The sequence below is a fragment of the Leptonychotes weddellii genome, chromosome 14 (assembly GCF_054177405.1).
Source record: "Leptonychotes weddellii isolate Sample4059 chromosome 14, ASM5417740v2, whole genome shotgun sequence".
NCBI lineage: Eukaryota > Metazoa > Chordata > Mammalia > Carnivora > Phocidae > Leptonychotes > Leptonychotes weddellii.
This window is the reverse complement of record NC_138382.1, coordinates 70,900,988-70,922,525: the sequence shown is the minus strand read 5'-3', so window position 1 is coordinate 70,922,525 and position 21,538 is coordinate 70,900,988. Positions and strand designations below refer to the sequence as shown.

General features: G+C 59.7%; 1 protein-coding gene across 1 annotated transcript; it reads right to left on the bottom strand.

The window, feature by feature from the left end:
• Positions 1-592: 592 nt before the first annotated feature.
• Positions 593-20,430, bottom strand: ADGRD2 (adhesion G protein-coupled receptor D2). The gene is given in 22 exon segments (XM_081804089.1): positions 593-644; positions 2,053-2,111; positions 2,881-2,925; positions 3,042-3,083; positions 6,852-6,972; positions 7,801-7,916; positions 8,002-8,136; positions 8,652-8,804; positions 9,078-9,180; positions 9,357-9,478; positions 10,668-10,823; positions 13,804-13,909; positions 14,339-14,462; positions 14,977-15,230; positions 15,822-15,925; positions 16,939-17,220; positions 17,489-17,574; positions 17,933-18,031; positions 18,436-19,077; positions 19,389-19,601; positions 19,936-19,999; positions 20,395-20,430. Coding segments are annotated over 22 exon segments (3,114 nt in total).
• Positions 20,431-21,538: the final 1,108 nt, after the last annotated feature.

Below are 21,538 nucleotides of genomic sequence, written 5' to 3'. Positions count from 1 at the left end.
GGGGCAAGGTGTGGGGGCAACAATCTTGGACAAAGTTCGGGGGCTGAGCTGGGGGGCGCAGCAGCGTCGGCACCGTGCCAGGGCGAGGCTGAGGCAGAGGCTATCTGTCCCGCAGGGGCCCCCGGTGGGGCCTTTCAGAGGTCCCCACGCAGAGCCTGGAGGAAGGTCCGCTCGCACTCTCTCTAGAAACCTGGGAGGAAGGTGCCGGGCTGAGCTGGCGGAGAATCGTGGTTGGGGCCCCTGGAGGGGACTGGGAACTGAGGCTGGGGGAAGCCCTGGGCGGGGCGGATTCTGGCCCCGGGGGGGCCCTGGGCAGTCTCCCCCATCCCCTCTCTGAGCCTCAGTTTCTCTCGAACACCTGATGCCCAGAGGCTTTCGGGAAGGGCGGTGGCTGCCTCGTGAGGGACCTCGTGCTCGGGCCACCTGAGAAGGTCGCGGGCTGCGGAGGGGGAGGGGGGCTAGGGCGTCCGGAGGGAGGGCGAGGCAGGTTGGGGGTCCGGAGGGTGGGGCCGGCCGCGGGCCGAGGTGGAAGCGGCTCCGTTGCTACGATCGGCCTTAGCAACGCACCCATTCAGCAGAGACAAAGGCGCTGTCACTTGAGCGCAGAGGCGCCGCTGCCGCTCTTGTTCCCACCGGCGCCGCTCCTGCGGGGGTGGGGGGAGGGGCAGGGGTGCGCGGGGCGGGGGGCGGCTGGGGGCCCGCGGGAGCCGGGGCGCGGTCGGCCCTGCGGCAGGCCCACCGCGCGCTGGCCTGCAGGGGGCGCCCCCTGCCTACGTTGCAGAAGGGGGTGCTGAGGCTCCCTGGGACTGGGACACCAGGCAGGGGAGGAGGCCCGCAGGAGCCTGGGGTCCTACAGACCTGGGTTTCGAATGTGCACACCTATGTGACTGCCCCGGTGCCTCATTTTCCCCATCGGCACGATGGGAGGATAGTTTCCCCAGGTCCCCAGATTAAAGGTGTCAGCCAACGCAGGGCTTTAGCCCAGAGCCCAGCCCCAGTTCGAGCCGCACAAACGGGCCTCCTGCCCACGCTGGGAAGGATCCCCCGGTTTGAGGCGGGGCAGTGCCTGGCAGCCCCTCCTACAGTCAGCTGTGTTCTAAGACTGGGGGACTCAGGCTGAGAGAGGCTGACAGTGGCCAGAGGCCCCTCGGCTCCCCTCGGGCCAGGCTGAGCTCCCCAGACTCAGTCCTCTCCCTGAGCAGGGACTGGGGTGGCCCCAGCTTTGCCCCGCTGCCCACCGGCCCCCATCAGCCCTCCACTTGGGGGAACGGAGCCTGCGAGGAAAAAGCACTTGCTTCTCACCAGGTTTGGAAGTCGTTTCAGCCCACGAGGCATCAGGATAGGGACTCTGGGAGGGGTGCGGCCAGGAGGCTGGGCCTGGGGGGCCAGATGGAGTGGGTGCACAGAGGAAGGAAGGCTCCTAGCTCACTGCCCCTCCCGCAGCACCGGCTCTGCGAAGGGGTCCCAAATCTATCCGGAGTGTGCCTCTCCCAAAGAGCACTGCACTTTGCTGACAGGCCCCCAGTGTGCTAATGGGGGACTTTCGGCACCGACAAGGAGCAGAACAAGAGGAAGGGCCCCGCAAGTAGTGGGAGGTCAGGTGCGCTCGCTTCTCAGATCACTTCCATCCTGGTGCAGTGGAGCTGAGGGGGGGCGTCCAGGTGCCAAGGGGAAAAGGGGAACCCGCTGGGGTGGGAGCTGTACCTGACGCCTTGAATGCTGTCAGCTCCACAGCCTGAGGACAGAGGAGGTCGTCAGGGGAGGAGTCCCCCACTCCTTCCACTCCCCCTTGCCCTGGGGACCCTGGGCGACCTTGGTGATGACTCCTCCACCCCCAGTGGCCTTGGCATTCAGGTTTTGCCTGTGCGTAGTCAGCACCTCCGGGCGGTTCCCAGTGCCCTACCACCTGGTAACTGAGGAATAGGGCCCCTTGGATCCCAAGAGGAAGCCCCCTTACCCCAACCCTCCCCTGGTCCCTGTGGTTTCCCCCGCCCTGTGGGACATACTTGCTAGCCCCCTGGCAAGACCCTGCCACCCCTGTCCCAGCCTCACCGGTCTCTCAGGTTCTGCAATGGAGGAGAAGGTTGTGGGGATTCTGGGGCTGCGGGTCCCTACAGGAGAAAAACACTGGAGTAGGTGAACTTTTCGGAGGTTGAGGCAGGAAGCTCTCTCTCTGCTCTCCCGCCCTGGACAGGACCTCGTTATCAAAGACCCTAAGGATCCACTCAAAGGTTTACTCCACAGATTAATGATGAAGAAACTAAGGCCCAGAGAGGGAAGGTAACATGCCCAAGGGCACACAGCAGGTGAACTAGGAGCTGGGACTGAAACTCCTGGACTGGGCTTGAAGTCATTTAGCCCATGCTCTGTCTCAGGGCCCCAAACCTCATCTATTCACCTGGCTTTGGGACCCCCAAATCCCCTTTGCATGGAGACCCAAGGGAGGTGGCCCTGGGCAAGCCCTGCTTCGGGGCCAGGCAGCTGGGGCCCTTGTTCCCTGGTGGTGGTGGAAAAAAATAAGCCATTCCTAAGCCATCCCCCAGGCCCCGTGCTTGCAGAATTCTCTGGGCCTCAGTCTCTTTGTCTTTCGGATGGGCTAATAGGATCTGCCATCGCCTTCCCAGCTTTACCTGAGCACTGGGGAAACTGAGGCTCTGGGTAGTACTCAGAGTGGGGGCTGGTGTGGCCTTACGTCTAACAGCCAAATGTCTTCGGGCTGGAACCAAAGCTACAGGGTTGTCCTGCGCCACCTCCCAGGGACCCAGGAACCCCATGGGGCTGGAGCAGGCCTGAAAGGAAGCGGTGTGGGCACTGGAATCCTGGTGGTGAGTGGGACCTCCCGCCCCAGGATCCCCACCTGCCCACACCCACCGTGAAGGCCTCTGTTGTCTTTTTCTCCGTCATCCTCTGCAGGGCGCTCCGGACCTGGGGGTTGGGCATCAGGGTCAGGCCTAGGACCCTCCCCCTGACCCCCAGCCATAGGGGCCCTGTGAGTTAGCCCTGCCCACCCCACCCCCCAGCAGCCGGTGTCCCCAACTCACCTCCCCATTGTAGGCAGCATAAACCAGGAAGATGTATGGCCCCTGGGGATAGACCCAGCATGTGGGTGGGTGTCACCCCCCCTTGGCCCTGCGGCCACAACAGAGACACACCCAGAGATACCCAGAGATATTGAGAGACACAGGCTGATGAACACAAATCCTGCCCTGCCCCTCTCCTGCACTTGGGAGGGGACATCTGTGACATTCTATGGCAGAGAGAACCAGAAGGGGCCTTTCCCCACTCGACCCCATGCCTTCAGCCTCGGGCCACCAGACAGCCTCTCTGCCCTCTTGTCCCTCTGTGTCCCCCCACCCCAACCTGCCCCATTCTCACAGCCTCATCATGGCTGCAAGAGTGGGTGGTGGTGGTAGGGGAACACCTTCCTAAAATCGAGGCTAAATCAAGTCCTGGGACAGCAGACGTGTGAATGCATGCTGATTTGTGCCTCTAGCCGAGTGTCTCTCTGACCCTCTGTCTCTTCACCTGGAAAGCAGAAGCCCGGACTCAGCTCCTGCTGTGTGTGAAGGACTCAGCAGGGTGGCTGGGTCGTAGCTGGCTCTTCCTGCCCACACACGTGAGGACCAAGAGGGCCTGGCCACTCACAAAGTACCATCACACTTGGGGTGACAACCCTCATAGCAGCTCCATGCTGGGGCAGTGTGGATTAATTCTTCCTGTTTGATGGAGAGGGACCGTGGGGCCTGGGGCAGGGGACAGAGCAATGAGTCCCAGGCCAAAGTGTGACCCAGCAGGTGGAATTTGGAGCCTAGGCCTTCCTCAGATTCTACCTGGACAGGAAATATCCCCTGCCCTGAGGCTCAGACTGGAGGACACAGGTTGGTGTCCAGCGGGCCTCCTGGAGGCCTTCTAGCTTCAGCCTCAGAGCCTGACTGCTCCCCCTGGTTCTTAGGCCGCAACTGGGTTGATACCACCCTTCACCCTAAGACAGGCCCTGGTGCCCCCAGGCCTCCCCTCCCCCCAGCCAGCCTGTCTCCCCTCTGCAGCCTTTTACCCACTCCGCTCCTCCCACCCGAACAAAGGCAGCTTTTCAAACTCTACCCCAACCCCACAAGCACCTACCTGCCTAACATTCTCCGAGGCTCCCTGGCACCCCTGGGATCACATCTGAGCTCCTTACAACAGCTCTGGGGACCTCGTCTGGCCCCCACACCTCCTCTTGTCCCATTCTCACCAGCTCACGTGTCCCCACTTCACGTGTCCGTTGGATCCCACCATGCTCCCCTGACCTAAAACATTCCTCTCTCTCATTGAGTTTGGGTATTGGCCGGCAATCACTTCCTCCAGGAAGCACCCTTTCTGCCTCCCCATGAGTGGCTCCTCTGTCCCCAGCCTGCCCCCACGTTCCCTCAGCCTCTCGGCCTCCATCATGCCATGCTGTGGGTGTGTGGCTCAGTGCTGGGATCCTGCGCACTAGCAGGCTCTCTGCAGTACGTGGCCCAGCGCGGGCCCCCAGAGCCTGAAGGAAACAAATCCGCGCCTGCTCATGGTGCTCCCGGCGGGTGCCGCGTGTGGTGCTTTGCCCTTTGCAAATGTCACCTCACTTGAACCCCACAAGGATCCCATGGAGATGGAGAGTAGGATCCCTGTATAGAGACGTGGAAGCTGAGGCTTGTTTCAACTTGTCCGGGCCTCCCAACAGGACTCCCTCCGCCCCAGGAACCAGAGCTGGTTAGAAGTGCGGCTCAGCTCTCCCGTCACAAAACCCTGCCCAGGAGCCACAGGGAGACACGTCAGCCCTGAAGAGTGGCTGAGGCCCAGCCGAGTTCAGTCCCTCTGCCCCAGGCCGGCTCCAGGGAAGGAGGGCGGTCCTGAGGGCAGGTCCTGCCCGGCTGATGCCCCACAGTGACAGAGGGACACCTGGAGGTGAGCAGGGTGAGGAAGACAGGGAGGGACGGCAGGTGGAGGGAAGACAGAGGAGAGGAAAGGCCAGGCGTCGGGAGGGACCCGGAGAAGGCAGCCTGACTGGGGGACCTGCGTGGAGATGGTCCCGGGAACGTCCGGGCGGGCCCAGGTCACGCGCCATCTGACCCCACAAGGCAGCCTCTTCCCTCCTTCACCAGGAGACCTCGGCAAGGAAGGTCTGCGGCTGACTGAGAGGGGGAGAGGGGTCATGCTCAAGGACAAAAGCCGGCGGGGGTGGGAGGGTCAGGGGTCAACAGAAAGGGAGACACAGAGGGAGGGCCATGCCAGAGGAGGAGGGGACAGAGAAGGAACCGCAGAGAAAATTCAGAGAAGAGATGAAGAAGCGAGACAAGGGGAGCGGAAAGGATGGGGAGGGGGTCGGAGGGAGGGGGACGAGAGGTGCCACTGGTTCTGCGGCCACAGCGCTGCCCACCGGAGGGCCACCACAGGGATGACCGCCGTGGTCACCATGGCAATGGCCTGCTGCTGCCCCGGCCACCCCCGCAGGGGGGTGGGGGCACCCCAGGCAGGGTCGCAGCCTAACCCGGCAGGGCCCACATTTGAACCCAGGATGCTCTGGAAGCGTGGGGCTTGAGGAAGGGCTGCTCTGGGTCCGGGAAGGGGTGCGGCGCTGCCCTCCGCCCCCCACTGCTCAGGCCCACACAGGTCTCTGGGAGCCGTGCATCCTTGGGAGTAGCTGGAAGCCCCGTTTTTCTTCATTTTCTGGGCGCCTCTCTGGGCATGGCCTCCATGCTCCCCCAGCAGCAGCCCCTTCTTTCCTCTCTCCACTCCCACGCCTGGCTGAGAGTGGCGCGTCCCCACGGCCCAGGGCAAGAAGGCGACGTGGACCGGGACCTGGTAGTCACCACCCTCGGCACCCTTCCTCGATCCCTGCTGCCCTCCCCCCGCCAACACTTCACACCTGGCCTTGGCCATGGTCAGCTCTACAAGAACACGGCATTTTGCAGCCTCTGTTCCTGCTCTGTCCCCCCGCCTGGAACAGTGCCTGGTGCCTGGCACCTCCTAGGCATTCGACAAATATCACGAGGATGGATGAATGACTGGCCCCTTCATCCCAGGGGAGGCGAGCAGGTCCCCAGGAGGAGCTCTGGGACACATGGGCCCCGGGCAGAATTTGTACCTCATTTCCTGAGCTTTCTTTGTCCACCCCCGAGCCACTCCCTTTCTCAGCCCTGACAGGAGCTGGGAGGAGTAGGGGCGGGCAGCAGAAGCGCTGCCGGGGGCGCAAGGAAGGCTGAGGGGAAGGGCAGGGCCAGAGAGGCCCTGCTTGGACCCACCTCCCTCCCAGAACTCAGGCCCCTGGGGTGTGCCTGTCTGTGTCTGTATCTGGGTCCCCCCACGGGACCGCAAACCCCCTGGGCACAGGGGCCTGACCCCTCTCCGTGGCTCCCAGACACAGGCCCGCGGGAGGCCTGCTGCAGCGTCACTGGGACCGCCTCGTTCATGTGGGCTGAGCGTCGTCCTCCTGACCAAGCCCTCTCTAACTGTTGCCCTCACCAGTGCAGCGCCTAACGCTGCCCCACAGCGGGCCACCCACTGAGCCCGAGGGGACAGGTCACGGGTGTCCGAGGCCTCAAGTAGCTCTTGCACCAGCCAGGAGCCTGGAACCTCTGCCACACCCCTGAGTGTCTGGACCTCAGCTCCCTTGACTGTCAACTGTGGGCACAAAATCCTCCCTGATGTGCTGCTTCTGTGATTCGAGGCTTGGTTCCCACTCTTGCCCTCACCCTCCTGCCTCTTGACAACATCCCCTGGTCGCTGTCAGTGACTCCCATGACGGAGAGGACACTCCTTTCCCGTCTCCTGACAAACCAGTCACTCCCTCTGAGCTCCACGGCATGTCAGAGCCCAGGGCCTGGAAGTACCCGAAAGGAATTGAGGCCCACGGCGGCGTAGGCCCAGGCTGGGCTGAGGTGCACCAGCATGCCGACCAGCCAGGTCAGGCCCAGGACGGGCAGCAGGACCAGCACCCGCTTCACCGTGGCCCTGCAGGAGAGCAGGCAGGGCTGAGGGAGGCCGGGGTGGCCTGGGAGCCCCTGCAGGCTACTGGGAAGGGCAGCACGTGGGAGGTGTATGGAGAGGGGTCGGAGTGGCCGACCGGGGTCCCCTGCTCAGGACTTAGGTGTAGCCGGAATCTTCAGCCGGACTTGGCTGTCCCTTCTCAAACCCAGAAATGGTTGGCACTGGTGAGATGGGGTCCCAGTCCCAATCCTGGCTCAGAGGAAGGGTGTCGCAGCTGTCCAGAGGGAGGGCTAAGGCGGAGGCAGTGGATCCAGGGGGCCTGGAGTCCAAAGTCTTCCCTTATTAGGGACCCCTGGGGCTCCCTGGCTTTTCGGGGACCCACTGGCTTGGGTTGCCAAGGATGGGGTGGGGGAAAGCAAGGGCAGGGGGATCCTCCTTTCAGCAGGACATGGCCCTGGAGAGTGAGGGGAGTTCCTGCAGGGGTGGGGACCTAAATCCTCACTCTGAACCTGAACTTCTGGGGACCGCCTGATCTGGGGGTCTCCCCTACCTTGTCCCTACCAGGCCATCGGTGCCATCAGTAGACGGCGAGCTCCCAGGAAAGCGGCTCGTGTCTACATGGCCTCCCACTCGTTGACACTTAGGACTGATTACCATCCCACAGGTGACATGCGTGGGCGCATGCTCACCCACGTCCGCACACGAGCAGGGACGCATGTGCACACTTATGCTCAGGGATAGCTTTGCATCCGTGAATGCACATGGCCTCAGGTCCACATCCTGCTGCCACGGACTCACATAGGCTCCCATCTGATGAGCCTCCCATCCGCTCCCCCCACTTCCGGGCCTCACCATGTCTGGATCCTGACCTGCTCCTGCAGGCAGGGCTGTGGGCTCAGCATGCGGGCACGGCGGCGGGCACTGGCCACAGTGACCATGCCCACGCGGACCAGGATGCAAGTGTTGGCCTGGAGACCGGGCGTCAGCGGGTGAAAGGGCCTCCCCCTTCCCCAGCGTGACCCGCCCTGCCTCCCCCCAGGCCTCCCCGCTCACAGTCAGCACGAAGAGCACAGGGCCCACAAAGGCCCAGATGGTGTCTGTGTGTACATTGAGCCAGCAGTGCCCGGCGGCCACATAGTCATGGGGGGACATGGCCAGGGTGATGGCCACAATGGCCACAGGCACACCAAGGAGAAGAATGAGTGCCCTCGGGACCACGCCTCGCAGCCTGTCCTCTCGCGGACCTGGCCCTACCCCAGAGCTGCCGCCCATAGCTGTCCCACGGCAGCAGGCGCCCTGGTGGGCACGGGGAGATCTGGGCAGGGGGCTGGGTGGGCCTGATCCTCCGGGGGCGGCCTCGGAGCCCCGAGGGGCTGGGGAGCGGGACATCTGGGATGGAGCTGAGAGCTTAGGGATGGGAATCAGTGGAGAAGGAGGGTGGTGACCGGCATGCGGGTCAGCGGGCCACGGCTCAGGGAGGCAGCGCTAGCAGTCGGGAGTTGACGTGGTTGGAGAGGAAGATGATGAAGAGGGGCTGGGGCTGGGCAACGCTGGGGGGTGATAGAGCTGAGCAACTTGAGCTTGCGTCAGAGATGGGTGCTGGGTGCCTGGTGGAGATGGGGATCGGGCGGTGCTGAACAGCAAGAGGCCGCACGAGGAAGAGTTGAGAACAGAGCGGAAGCAGAGAGCCGAGGGGCCTCACCCCAGCCTGTGGCGTAGTAGAGCGTCATCCTGGGGCCCGGGCACATGCTCACGACCACCACCTTGCTCCACAGCAGGAGGCCCTCCACCAGCATCCAGGAGAATGCGACCAAAAAGAGGAGGTGCATGACAGCTGTGACGGCCACACATGCCACCTGTGGGTGGGAGGGTGGCCGAGCCCCACCAAGGCCAGCGGTGGGCGCAGCCCTGCTCTGGGTCCCTTGCCCATGCCTGGCATTGCCAACCCAAGGAGGTATCAGTGGGGAAGGTCTCTGGGCAGTGCCCTGGGCCCACCTTCACCATTCTGGGCCTTTTTTCATCTCTGGGCCATGCTCCCCCCAGGAAATGGAGCCAAGTGAAGATGTGGGGGGCAACCCAGAAAAGGCTGGTCCCCCCTGAGCTGACAAGCACATCTGCTGGGTGCCCACCTTGTTGGCCTTTGCCCACTCGCTGGCCATGAGGAAGCCCTCGGCAGAGGCCAGGGAGAAGGTGAGGTTCTTGTGGACCGTGGCTCGCTCTGACTTGGGGACCCTGGACAGGCAGGAGTCCGTCACAAGGACACCAGCACCAGCCCCCACCCGCTATCAGCCTCTGCCTGCTCGGGTCCCCGTGGGTGAGCTAATGAAGACAGAGATGGCAGCTCCACAGGGGGCCCACAGCCCTAAGGGAGACCCTGGACCAAGGTCTTCTGGGACGAGGATGGACACGCCCGGAGCTCGTCTCATCCAGCTGCCAGGAAGAGCAAGAAGGTGGTGACCAGGGCGCAGAAGAACACACCACAACCCACAAATGAGAGCGTCCTCAGCAGTGACTCTTCCTCGGCGCTCCTCTGCAGGAGGGCCGAAGACCCCAGAGGACAGTAACCTTGTCACCGCCCTGACCTGAGCAGACCAGGCCTCACCCTGTCCCGGTCCAGCAAGGCTCCCCGAGCCTCCTTGTCTGCAGTGAAGCAGGGATGGCAACAGCCCCAGGCGGCAAGGCCAGGCTTACATACAGCAGGCATTTAATAAGACAGCATTTTCATGTCCTCTCCTGCTAGCTCTCCCTAACCTGGCCCTGATCAGTCCAGCTTTCACTGATTCCACAGCTCCTGAGAGCACTGGATGGGAGGTGACACCCCCACACACACACTGGGGTGGGGGGGAGCGTGAAGCTGACAGGCAAACATGGCCCCGCTCTGGTTTCACAGCACGAATGTGTCTGAGAGCAAGTTTCTCTAGTGTGCTCCCCAACACGCCAAGGGCATCCTGAGCCTCTGGCCCTGTGTCACTCAGTCTCTTAGCAAGTGACCCCTCTGAGTCCCTTGCCAGCTCTAGTGAGCACACCTGTCCTGCTCTCCTCCCGGAACTGGGTGTAAATGCTGGGTCCTCCCAGGGGCCTCCCTTGGTTCGGTCTCCTGTTCTGACCTCATCTCAGCCACGGCTTTACCTGCAGGCTCTTCATCTCCCGCTGAGCCCTCTCCTGCCCCGTCGCCCTCGGCCCCGTGGCCGGCCCCACCCCGTCACCCTCCTGTGCCCTCGCTGAGATGCCTCCCTCATCCCCCAGTTACCCAGGCCTTTGTCCCAGACCACCTCCTCCTCCCTCAGTCCCATCTCCTCCATCTGCCCGCTGTCCCCCCAGGCCGGGCCCCTGTGCTCTGCCCCGCAGACCCCTCGCTGCTCTTTGCGCCTCCAGCTCACTCCTGGCACCAGAGGGCGCCCTCGGTGCAAATCCAACGCCCGTGGAACGTGCTCCTGTTGGTCCCCTGCCCAGTGCATGAGCATCCTGGGCTCTGGGATCTGACCCCTGCACTTGTCCCTCCGTCTTCTTCCACTCCTGGGCTTGGCACCGGGAGCTCCAGACACATCGAAGTTCTGGAATGTGCTCAGTCTGCCTGCCATTTCTAGTCTCCTTGCCTTTGCTCAGACTGACTCTCTGCTGCGAATGTCTTTCTGTTCCACTCTTGGTCATCATTTAAGACTTGGTTCCGACATCACCTCCCCACTGCCCCCGCCCAACGCTACCTCCCTGGGACTCACCTGGACGTCATACACCTGCAACAGGACAGCAAAGTTGGTGCTGTGGTTGCAGAAGCAGGCAGTCGAGTCCTCGTACACGGTGGCCACAGAACAGCCAGTAGGGGCCCACGAGAGCCCTGTGTCTGGGCTGGGGGGAGGGCAGGGAACAGAAGGGCTCTTGAAATGGGGTGGGGGTGGGGGTAGCTGGCAAGCCGGGGAAAGCCTCTTTCCAAAGCTTGGGGCCCATCACTGCTCTGCCTCCAGCCAGCTTTGTGACCTTGGGCAAGCCTCAGTTTCCCATCTGTAAAATGCACTTAACACTCTCAGGGATGATAGGGGGCCATGGGGCCAATACCAGTGATTACAACTGATTAATTGCATTAATTACTAAGTGACAGTGATTGATGTTCAGCTAAGGATCCAGGGCAGGGAGCTGGGGCTCAGCTCTGAACCCTCCTCTGCTCCTTCACATTCCCAAGGGCCCTGGCCTTGGATATATCATCAAATCTAACACCTATTTGACAGATGGGTCTCTTCCTAGGCACCCCACAGAGTGAGCTCGCATATCTCCCATGACGGGGAGCTTACTTCCTCCTGGGTAACAGATTCTCTTGCTCCAGCTTGTGCTGGGGCTGGGGAGGGGCCTGAGGCAAGACAGGTGGTGATTGGAGACCAAAAACACACCTCATCCTCAAGCAGAATGGATGGCTTAAAAAAAACAAACACCAAATTGCCTTAATTAAAGAACTTGGAAATGGAAACTCACCCGCTACTGAAGTTCCAGAAAGCACAGACAGGCTCCACCAGTTTCTGTGGGAAGGCCTGAGGGCAGGAAACAGGAACAGAGCAGGTGTGTGAATGTGTATGGGGGGCATGCAGGTGTGCGAACGAGTATGGAGAGGAGAGACCAGGAGGATGCAGGGGGATGTTGAGGCCTCTGAGTTGGAGGGACCAGGGGTTGCCCAGCGTGGGTCATGGGTGAAGAAGCGGGGAAAAAAGGCCAGTGGGGAGGCAGAGGGGAGGGAAGGGCGGGAGGCTTGCTGCTAACATCATGTATAATATTGAAATACTGGGAACAAGCTAAATGCCCATCCTTTGGGGAGCGGTTAAACCACCATGACATCCCTCTTGGGATGCTCTGCACCTGGTAAGATGAACAGACAGGTCTCTATCTGCTGGCAGGGAAAGAGCTCCGTTATACATTGCTCAATAAAGAAAAAAGCTGCACATCATCATGTATAATATGAATTTATTTATGTAAAAAAATATATATATCTGGTCTATATAATTGTGAACACTCACACAAAAGGTCTGGGATTAAATGCACAGCTAATTTAACCATGGCTAGGTTTCAGTTTGAATGTGTCATAATGAACATATTAGTACTTTTGTAATTAAACAATGACAACAACATAGATTTTATAAGATGTCACTAAGCAACCGGTGGTACCAGCCCCAGTCCAGGCAGGGAAAGTGACCTGAGCTCAGGACTCGGGCTATGTGTCCCGACTGGAAAGGGTAACAGCAGTGTCACCTCACTAGAATATGAGACTCTGTGTCATGTTTTTCATGTCCTTTATTGTGACTGATCTTCATAGCAACCTAGGAGACAGGTATAAATTCATGTAATTTCAAATGAGGAAACTGAGCTTAAGAGAGGGACATTAATCTGCTCAAGATCACACAGCACAGAGCTGAGGGTGGGTCCTGACTTGGTCATGCTCTTTCCACCACTCTGTGATGATGCCTCTCGAGGGTGTAGTATTTCTTGGGTTGACTGAATTATCATCCAGTGTATTCATTCATCTGTAATATTTTTCCTAGGTCTCCGATCCTATGGTAGGTGTTGGGAACACAAAACCTGTTATTTGCTTTTAAAATGGATGATTGTTGGGGCACCTAGGTGGCTCAGTTGGTTAAGCGTCTGACTTTAGTTCAGGTCATAATCTCAGGGTCCCAGGATCGAGCCCCACATAGGGCTCCCTGATCCGCAGGAAGCCTGCTTCTCCCTCTCCCACTCCCCCTGCTTGTGTTCCCTCTCTCGCTGTGTGTCTCTGTCAAATAAATAAATAAAATCTTCAAAAAAAAAAAAAAAAAGAGGAGCAAACTATTGAAACAGGCAACAATATGGATGATTCTCAAAAACCCCAGCTGACAAAAGATGCTAGAGCACAGCATATACTATGATTCCATTTATGGGAAACACTAGAAAAGACAGAATCTATAGTCACAAGAAGCAGATCCCGTGATTCCCTGGTATGAAAGGGGAGGAAGATTGCCTGGCATGGGGGCCAAAGAAGCCCTTTGGGAAGGTGGAAACGGTCTTTACCTTGGTTAGGGCAGAGGTCCCTGAGTGTATATGCTGGTCAAAACCCATCAAGTTGTATACTTAAAATGGACCTTTTAGTGTATGGAAATTTATCTGCTTCAATCAAATTGATTTTTACAATCTTGGGATGACATACCAAAGACTGATAAACTGTGGGGTATGTGTACATGTGTGTACGTGTCCAGGATTCGTGGTTGTGGGCAAAGCTGACTTTAGCTTTCTCTGAAACTAATGTTTCAAAAGCAGGAAGGAATTTGTGTATTTCATGTAATGAAATTAAGCAACATTTCTTGGCGATCTTTCCCTGTCAGGTTATAGAAAAAGACCTGTTCCTTGCATAACCCTAGCAGGTTATTCCAGTGCGTAGCTGCACGTGGCTTTTTGCGCAGTCCCCCTTGGTGGGCACTAAGACTGTTCCAGATCTCAGGAGCACGTTGCCATGCAGACCTCTGCACATCTCCCTGGATGTTCCAATGAGAACCACCAGTGTTTCGAGTCATGCGCACGTATAATGAAATCTCAGCTCTGCCGCTTACAAGCTGGGGCCCATCACAGCCCCTCTGCCAAGCTCACTTTTTGCCTATGTCGAATGGGCAGTTGGAGAATTACATGAACGTTGCTTATTTAAGGCACCCAGCATAAAGGGAATGTGGAATATACTACTTCTCTTTCCGTTCCCTTGAAGACAATGGGGTAGCTTGTGAATGGGTATTTTTCTTGAACATTTTTAGATCTTGGTTTAAATGAATGAATATTGGGGTAGGGGGCATCAAACCAGGATAAGTGTAGTGGGGTGGCAGTTCCCAGAAACCGCCCCCTGCCCAGTACCTGGGCCTGGTGCTGTAGGTGAAAGGTCACGGCCTTGCTGACCTCCCCGGTTTCATCCCATACCTCAGAGGAGATGATGGCTGAGCCCACCCGGGTGCTTAGAAACCTGCGGGGAGAAAGGGAGCTTTTAAGGGCACCAGCTGGCTGTGTGGGAGAGGTCCTGGACGGCCTGGAGAGGGGGAGATGATACTCTTTGTGTCCAAAGAAACATCAGGAAATGTCCTGTGCTTGGAATTAGGGCACATGGGTTCCAGTTTTGCTTTGGGGACTTGCTAGTAAATTCAGTAAGCCCTGTCTTCTGACTGAGTCTCAGTACTGAAGCCAGGACCCCAGACCGTCGTCAAGCCAGGTTCCAGGGGCACGCCTTTGGCAGGCCCAGAGAGATTGTGTGTGTTGGGGAAGGGAAGGGTTTGGTCCTGGCTGCTAAAGGCAGATGTACCTATTAGAATGAGGGCTCTGGGATGAGATGGAGGCCTGGCCTTCTCTGGGGAGGGGATCCAGACCCTCAGCAGCCTACTGGGTGGGGCCCACTCACCTCTGTGTCTTGCTTGCCTCTTCTGAGCTGTGAGAGGCCTGGGGCTCTAGGCCAGGATCCCCTAGGGTGTGCTGGAAGACACTCGAGCTGAACCAGCTGTGGATCACGGTGACTCTGGAGAGGCCTGGATGAGGGGGAGGGGGCCCAAGACCCCACCCTGTGACTGAGCAAGTGCCACGGGTTGGCCCCGAGGGAGCTGCTCTGCCCACCTTACAGATAGGGAAACTGAGGCTCATAGAGATTAACTGCCTTCCCAAAGATTACACAGTTAATAAGTGGTAGAACTGGAATTCCAACCAGCCATGGTTCATGCACTTAACCAGACAGCTCTAAGGCTTTTGGCTCCATGTCCTGATTTCCAGCCCCGGGTGGCAGCAAGGGTGGAGGCTCCCTCCACCACCCACTTCCAAGAGGAAATGCATGGAGTTCAGTGGAGGAGACTCAGTGAACACCTACTATGTGACAAGTGCTTTTAACCTCATAACAACCCACAAGGCAAGTACAAAGAGGACAGTCTTACAGATAAGGAAACAGGCTCTGAACTGTGAGGTGACTTATTCAAAGTAGTGGAGTTAGCAACATGAGGGCTGACCCAGACCCCAAGAGGGACCCACTCCCCACCCGTCCCCCTTACCCACCTTTCCCGAGGAGCTGCTTCACTTCACTTGCGGGGATGCGGATGTGGCTGGGCCCCTCCGGATGCCCATGGGGCATCGTGACCACATAGCCCTCTTTGCTGGCCTCCTTCAAGTGTAGGCTCTGCACCTCCAGACCTGGGATCAAACGGGGCTGGGTGGCTGGACCTCCAGAGGGAGGTCTTTCTGCTGAGCTGGCCCCCGCCAGCAGGGTCCGCCTCCCCTCTCCTGGCCACAGGTCCAGGCCACTAATCCAGCTCAGAGAGGCTCAGCACCTCGCCCAAGGTAAGTCTGACTTCTTCAAGTCCAGGGCAGAGGATCACTGAGAGGCAGGTCCCTGGGGGCCAGGAACCAAATATCAGTGTGCCCCCAGAAACCACTGGGTGCCCAAAGGACACAGTTTTTGCCAAAGTTCCACCATATGCGCCCCAGTCAATCTACAAACACTCACTGAGTGTGTACTTGGGTCTGGCCTGAGATGCAGAAATGACTCAGAAATGGTCCTGGCACTCAGGGAGCTTCAGGAGGAATGAGGTCATTACCACAAATGCAACAAGAGATATGTTCAAGCCGCCGGGGTGAGAGCGGAAGGAGGAACTGACTGTCAGGAGAGAGCTAAAACCAGGCAAGGCTTCCTGGAGAAGTTGATGCTCCAGCAAGGTTCTGAAGGATAGATAGGAGTTTGCTAGGAGGTCAAGGGAGAGAGGGCATCTGGAGGGAGGGCAGGGCTCGGGCAAAGGCAGGAAACAGAATGAAAGTGATGGAGGCTGAGAAGAGACGTCTGAGCCTCGGCCCCGCGCAGGGCCCAGCTGTGTGGGATGGGTGGCTAAGCAGGCTCATCGGCTCGCCAGCACTGGATGTGCAGTCGGGGCCGCTCGGAGGTCAGCACGGGCCTCAGCAGGGGCGCCAGGCGCCCTACACTTGCCACCAGGGCCATGGGGCTGCCGACCACCTGGGAGGAGCCGCATCTCAGCTCCCTCCCGCTCCGCACCCTGCTGCCCCCCACTCTGTCTGCTGTGGTGAACGCATTCCCAGCGATCAATCGGTGAAGCGGCCTCCCTGCTGCAGATGCTTGGTGGCTCCTCAGGGCCTCCAGGATCAAGTCCTGGGTCCTCAGGCTGGTGTTGAGGCCTGGCCCGATGGGCCTCCTCTGACCTCTCCGAGCCTCTCCTGAGCCACAGCATTGCCTAGCCCAGGCGAAGGCCTCCCAGTGCTCTGTGCCTACTGGCTGGTCGTTGGCCAACTGGGCACACTCTGAAGGGGGGTTCGTGCCTCCCCCTTCTTTGGTCTCAGTGCTAGACCTACAGAAGGTGCTCAACCTTTAGATTCCAAAAGAGAAGCCATGTGGGGGGTGAGGCCCAGGCATGGGCGGGCGAGGGCGTGCAGTAATGGGACAACTTCTCTGGAGAGCAGCTATCCTGTTCTCCTGAGCATCTGGGCTGTTTTGGAAGACAAGATGGCTGAACACCCAGCATAGAAGACCTCCCTCTTAAGGGGGTCACCAGGTTCTTGGATATGGGGGAGGTCCTTATGGATTAGTGGCTCTTATTTCCAACTGCAGAAATTATTACTCAAGAGTGGTTGTGTGTGGAAGTTCAACTTCTGTAATAGACAAAAAAGGAGCTTCTGGGGTTCCTGGGTGGCTCAGTTGGTTGAAGTGTCTGCCTTCAGCTCAGGTCAGGATCCCAGAGTCCCCAGGTCAAGTCCCACATCAGGCTCCCTCCTCAGGGAGCCTGCTTCTCCCTCTCCCTCTGCTGCTCCCCCTGCTTGTGCTCTCTCTCTCAAATAAATAAATAAATAAAATCTTTTTTTTTTTTTTTTTTTTTAAGAGGAGCTTCTTCTGATGGATGGAGAGCTAGAGCGCAGCAATGGGTACTGACTGGCCCATGGCCACACGAGCTGGGGGGAAGGATGGAGCTGGAGCCCAGGCCCCCCGCCCGCCTCCCCCAGCCCTGCCAGCCTCACCTCGCTGACTGAGAGCCACGCTCCAGCCAACTGCTCCTCCAGGACCAGGCTGGCCACAGACACAATGCCCCGGCCTACCTGCTCCCAGGGCCCACTTAAGGGCTCTGGCTCCCCAGCCCCGAGGGCTGTCACCCTCTTCAGGAAGTGCACAATGGCCAGCAATGCAGCAGGCCCCAGGGGAGCTGCCTCCTTTGCCAGGACTCTCTCCAGGATACCCAGGAAGCTGGAGGCCTCAGCGGGCGACAGGTGTCCATGGACTTCAGAGAGAGGGTCCGTGAGGAGCTGTGGGCAGAGAAGCCACTTACAGCTGGTCTGGCTGTTAGGAGAGACCTCCCAGGGGCCCCGCTTGGGCCCCACTAGGGTCTTCTTGGTGGGCACATGTCAAACGTATCATAAGCCCCCGGCTCTCAAGGGCTCCAAAATAGGGAATATGAACAACCTTAATTGCTGAAGACAGGTGGGTGTCCCCTTTATAGGTGAGGAAACTGAGGTGCAGGGAGGTGACCCATAGTGTCCCCAGACTCTTCGGCCCCCTGGAAGGGGGGCTCACCACAATGGTGTTGGCCAAGGCATTGACTCGGCTGATAACATCCTGGCCAGGCCATGACTGGGCGTCCTGCAGCCGCTGATAAGTCTCTGCAAAGGAGAGGATGGATGGACGCTCGAGCGACATGGCCCAGGGGTGCCCCATCCACCATTTGCTGCCCAGGGAGGAAGAGCATATTGGCAGCTGTGTTTCTGGAGCCTTACAGTGTTCTAGATGGGGAAACTGAGTCATACAATGGCAAAATCACTTGCCCAAGGACACACAGCTGGGATTCACCTCCGGGTCTGTCTGGCCCCACTGTCCTGTGGTTTGGACTCTGTGGAGACCCTGAGACTTTAAGAATATTCTGAATTCCCCGTTTGTACCAACTGCTCCCTCCGCCTTGGCCTACACTGGTCCATACCCGGCTTCCCCTTCAGCAGGGCCCCGGGCACTGCCAGGGCGCACCTGTCCGGTAGCAGCAGAGGAAGGGCCGTGGTTGAAGGCAGAGCAAAGAGCCCTCGGTACGGGATCCTGGGTTCCACGTAGGGCACTCCTCTGAGGGCACTGGCAGGGATGGGACAGGTGTCAGGGATGTACCTGGCTCCCAAGCAGCCCCTGTGACCCACCGGCCTGTTCGGGCCTTGAAGGCACCTGTACACCGTAGGGGGCCAGGACGCACAGCCCCCGAGTTAGGGGGCAACGTGGGAACCCGGGTGAAGGGCGCTGTAGCCAGCACAAGGCCGGTCAAGGACGCTACGCGGTGACCCTACTCACTCAGGCTACTGAGACTGGGCATTTGCCCGACCCGCTTGGGGAGGGCGTGACCAGAGCTGGGCGTGGCCAGGTTCGCAAGAGGTGGGCTGGGTCTCGAGCTCAGAAGGCAGCTTACAGGAGCCAGGGGGCGGGGCGTTGAGCCGAACGGTGGGGCGGGGCCTAGCAGCCAGGGGGCGGGGCGGGGCGGGCCGTACCGGGACAGAGAAGGCGCACCCGCAGGGGCGGCAGCAGCGACGGCGTGAAGTCCAGGGCGCCCAGGTCCCAGCGGAAGAGCAGGCCGCCGGGGGGCGCCGCACAGGCCCGCGCCCGGCGCAGCTGCGCGGGGCTCAGCGCCCGAGCCCACAGGTGGAAGCCGGTGAGGTTGCCGCTGAAGGCATCGCGCGCCGAGAAGCCGCCGCCCAGAGAGTCCTGATCCTGGCCCAGCACGAGGATGCCGCCCGCTGGCACCGGGTGGCCTGCGCCCAGTCCCCGCGCCCCGGCGCGCTGCCGCCCGTCGGCAAACAGCGCCCAGCGCCCGCCGCGCTGCTCCCACGTGGCGCACACGTGGTGCCAGCGGCCGTCGGCGCGGAAGGCGGCGAGGAAGGGCGCGTGGTGGCCGCGCACCACCAGCGCCGCGTGCACGGCGCCGCCCGGCTCGGCGAAGGCGCGCAGCTGCAGCGCGTTGGGCAGCGCCGGCGCCGCGAGGGAGAAGAGCGCGGCCGTGTCGGGCGAGGCGGCGTCCCACTGCACGTGCGCGCACGCGGTCAGCGCCCCCAGCGCGGGCAGGGGCGTCCGCAGCCGCGCCGCCTTGTCCGCAGTCCGCTCCATGAACACCAGCGCGGCCGTGGTGAGCGCGCCTGCGGGGACATGCGGGCCGGGACCTCAGTGTCCCCAGCTAAGCACAGCCTCTGGCTACCCACTGGCGCAGCTGCAGGGCCCCTTCTGGGCTTTGGGGTATCTCCCTCTCTCGGGAAGGAAGAAATGGGGGCTCCAGGGCCCATACCCGGGCTGTCAACCCTCTATTTTAGTCCAGGACAAGGGAACCTGGAGATGCGACGGGGACTTCTGGGCTCCACCCAAGAGGACTGTCACTGTGGGCTCCCTCTCTGGAGGTCGCCAAAGCCTCTGCCCCCTACCTCCTCCTCCCAGGCCTTGGGCCCACACTCACGTCTTTTCGGGGGTCTCCGAAGGAGGGCCTCTTTTTGGCCCACCCAGATGGGGTTGGGCAGCCGTGGAGCAAGGACCTCAGGTGGGGGCGCGAGTGCCAGGTGGCCAAACCTCTGCTCACAGGACTCTTGAGCCTGCCACCAGCTCAGCTGCTGCCCTGGAGACTTGCACACCCCATCTGTAGTCTCCACCACCTCACTGGGGCCCACTGGAGCTGCAGGGTCAGAGGAGAGACAGTGTGGAGAGCAGTGTGTGCCCATGTGACCCTTGGAGTGGGGCTGGCCGTGGACATTGAACTAGGACTCATTCAAGGCTGAATGCTCTGTGACCTGGCAGGTCTAGTCCCTTTGCTGAGCCTGTTTTGTCATCTGTATGGTGGCAAGAATAAGATGGACACAAGTGAAACCTTCAGCCCAGGGCCCGGGATGATGGGGTTGAACTAAATGGCATCTTTCTCCTTCCTTTGCCTTAGAGGCCAGTGCACCAGGTGGACCACAGGCTGGCTGAGCTGGGGTAAGGGGGAGCCCCTCTGGGGCCCTCATACCAACCTGTCACCCAGGAGCTCCTTGATTCAGCTGGTGAGTTGGAGGGGGTCCCAGAGAGACTCCTTATCTGAGAAAGAAGAGGACAGGTCGGGGCTGGGTCAGGTCAGTTATTGAATACCTACTGTGTGCTCCAGCAGGATGCATTGGAAGCTGCAAGCTTTGGAGTCAGACCTGGGTTCAAGTTCCCCACCCCCCAGAGTGGATCTTGGGCAGGGCGTTTCACTGCCTTGAGCCTGTCCAGTCCCCCGGCCCCTCCCCCCACTGTGTGAGGAATAAACAAGCTGATGAGGGAATGTAAAAGGTGCAGCACCAGTGGATGCTTTTATTCTATTATTATTGCTAAGGGCTTATCTCATGTGACCTTCACAATGACCTCAGAGGTGCCCACTTGGAACCCAGCAGCTTTGAGTCCCCGTGGCTGCCTCCCCCCAGCCCCCCCCACCATCCCCCAGGTTCAGGTACCAGGAGGTAGAAGACGCAGTAGCACCAGGAGGCCATTCTGGATCCAGCAGGGGCAGGTGAGGGACAGCAAGGGTCACAGATGTGGCCACTGTGGACTGAAGAAGGAAAGAAGCAAAGGAAAGGAGTTCAGCGTCCTGCCTTACTACCCCCTCTGTCTCCTACGGGGTCATCTTCCCCCATGTTTGGCTCCCAGAACCTTACTGGGCTGGGAGCCCAGGATGGGCTGGGCACATCTACTTGACATTTACTTGCACAAAAGGATGGCCTCCAGGAGCCCCTTCTAGTACCACAGCTGGGGAACGCTGTAGCCCTGGTGAGCTGGGAACGGCTGGGGGGTGGGGAGGGAAGGCAGCAGCCCCAGCCTGGCCAGAGAGAGGCGGAAACAGAGCACGGGATCCCTGTTAGGCTTCCTTGTGTTCTTTTGGGCTCAGAGCTTGGCATTCAAGGCTCTGCTTCACGAAGTCTCTGCTTCATGAGGCCTCTGCTGAGCTCGCTGGCCTCACTGGTCTCACTATCCACCTCCCCCCCTACCCCCCTGCACCTGTCCCCGAAGTTGCTCCCATTTCTCCGGGCAGCATCTCTTCTAAGACCTTTGAGTGCACTCTCCCTCTTGCCTGGACTGGCCTCCCACTCCCTCAGCACCTCCCAGAGGACCGGTCTCTGATCACTGCCTCCACCCTGCACCGATGGCAGGCCTGCCATGGCCATGCGCTGTAATGAGTTGAGGATACCCGAATCGTGGGTGGTTTGGGGGTCACTCTTAGCAGTCTGGGGGGCTTCAGGCTTCCTGGGTCTCTATCCCAACAGTGACCAAGCACCAATGGGTCCCAGAAAACACTGGAGAACAAAGAATGCTCCTCTGTGGCCTGCCAGCTGGCCTCATGCCATCTGGACGTCTGGAGCCATCACCAGTGATAATTCATACCCTTTCCCCCTTTCCACATAAAGGGCCTAAGTGTGAAAATCAAACACATCCCCACACAGGAATACATGGGGGTTCACACTTGGGATTCTGAAAAGCACTTTATTGTCACTTTCCCCCTTTTTATTTATATATTTATTTTAATTAAGTAGGCTCTACACCCAAGGTGGGGCTTGAACCCACCACCCCGAGATCAAGAGTTGCATGCTGTACCCACGGAGC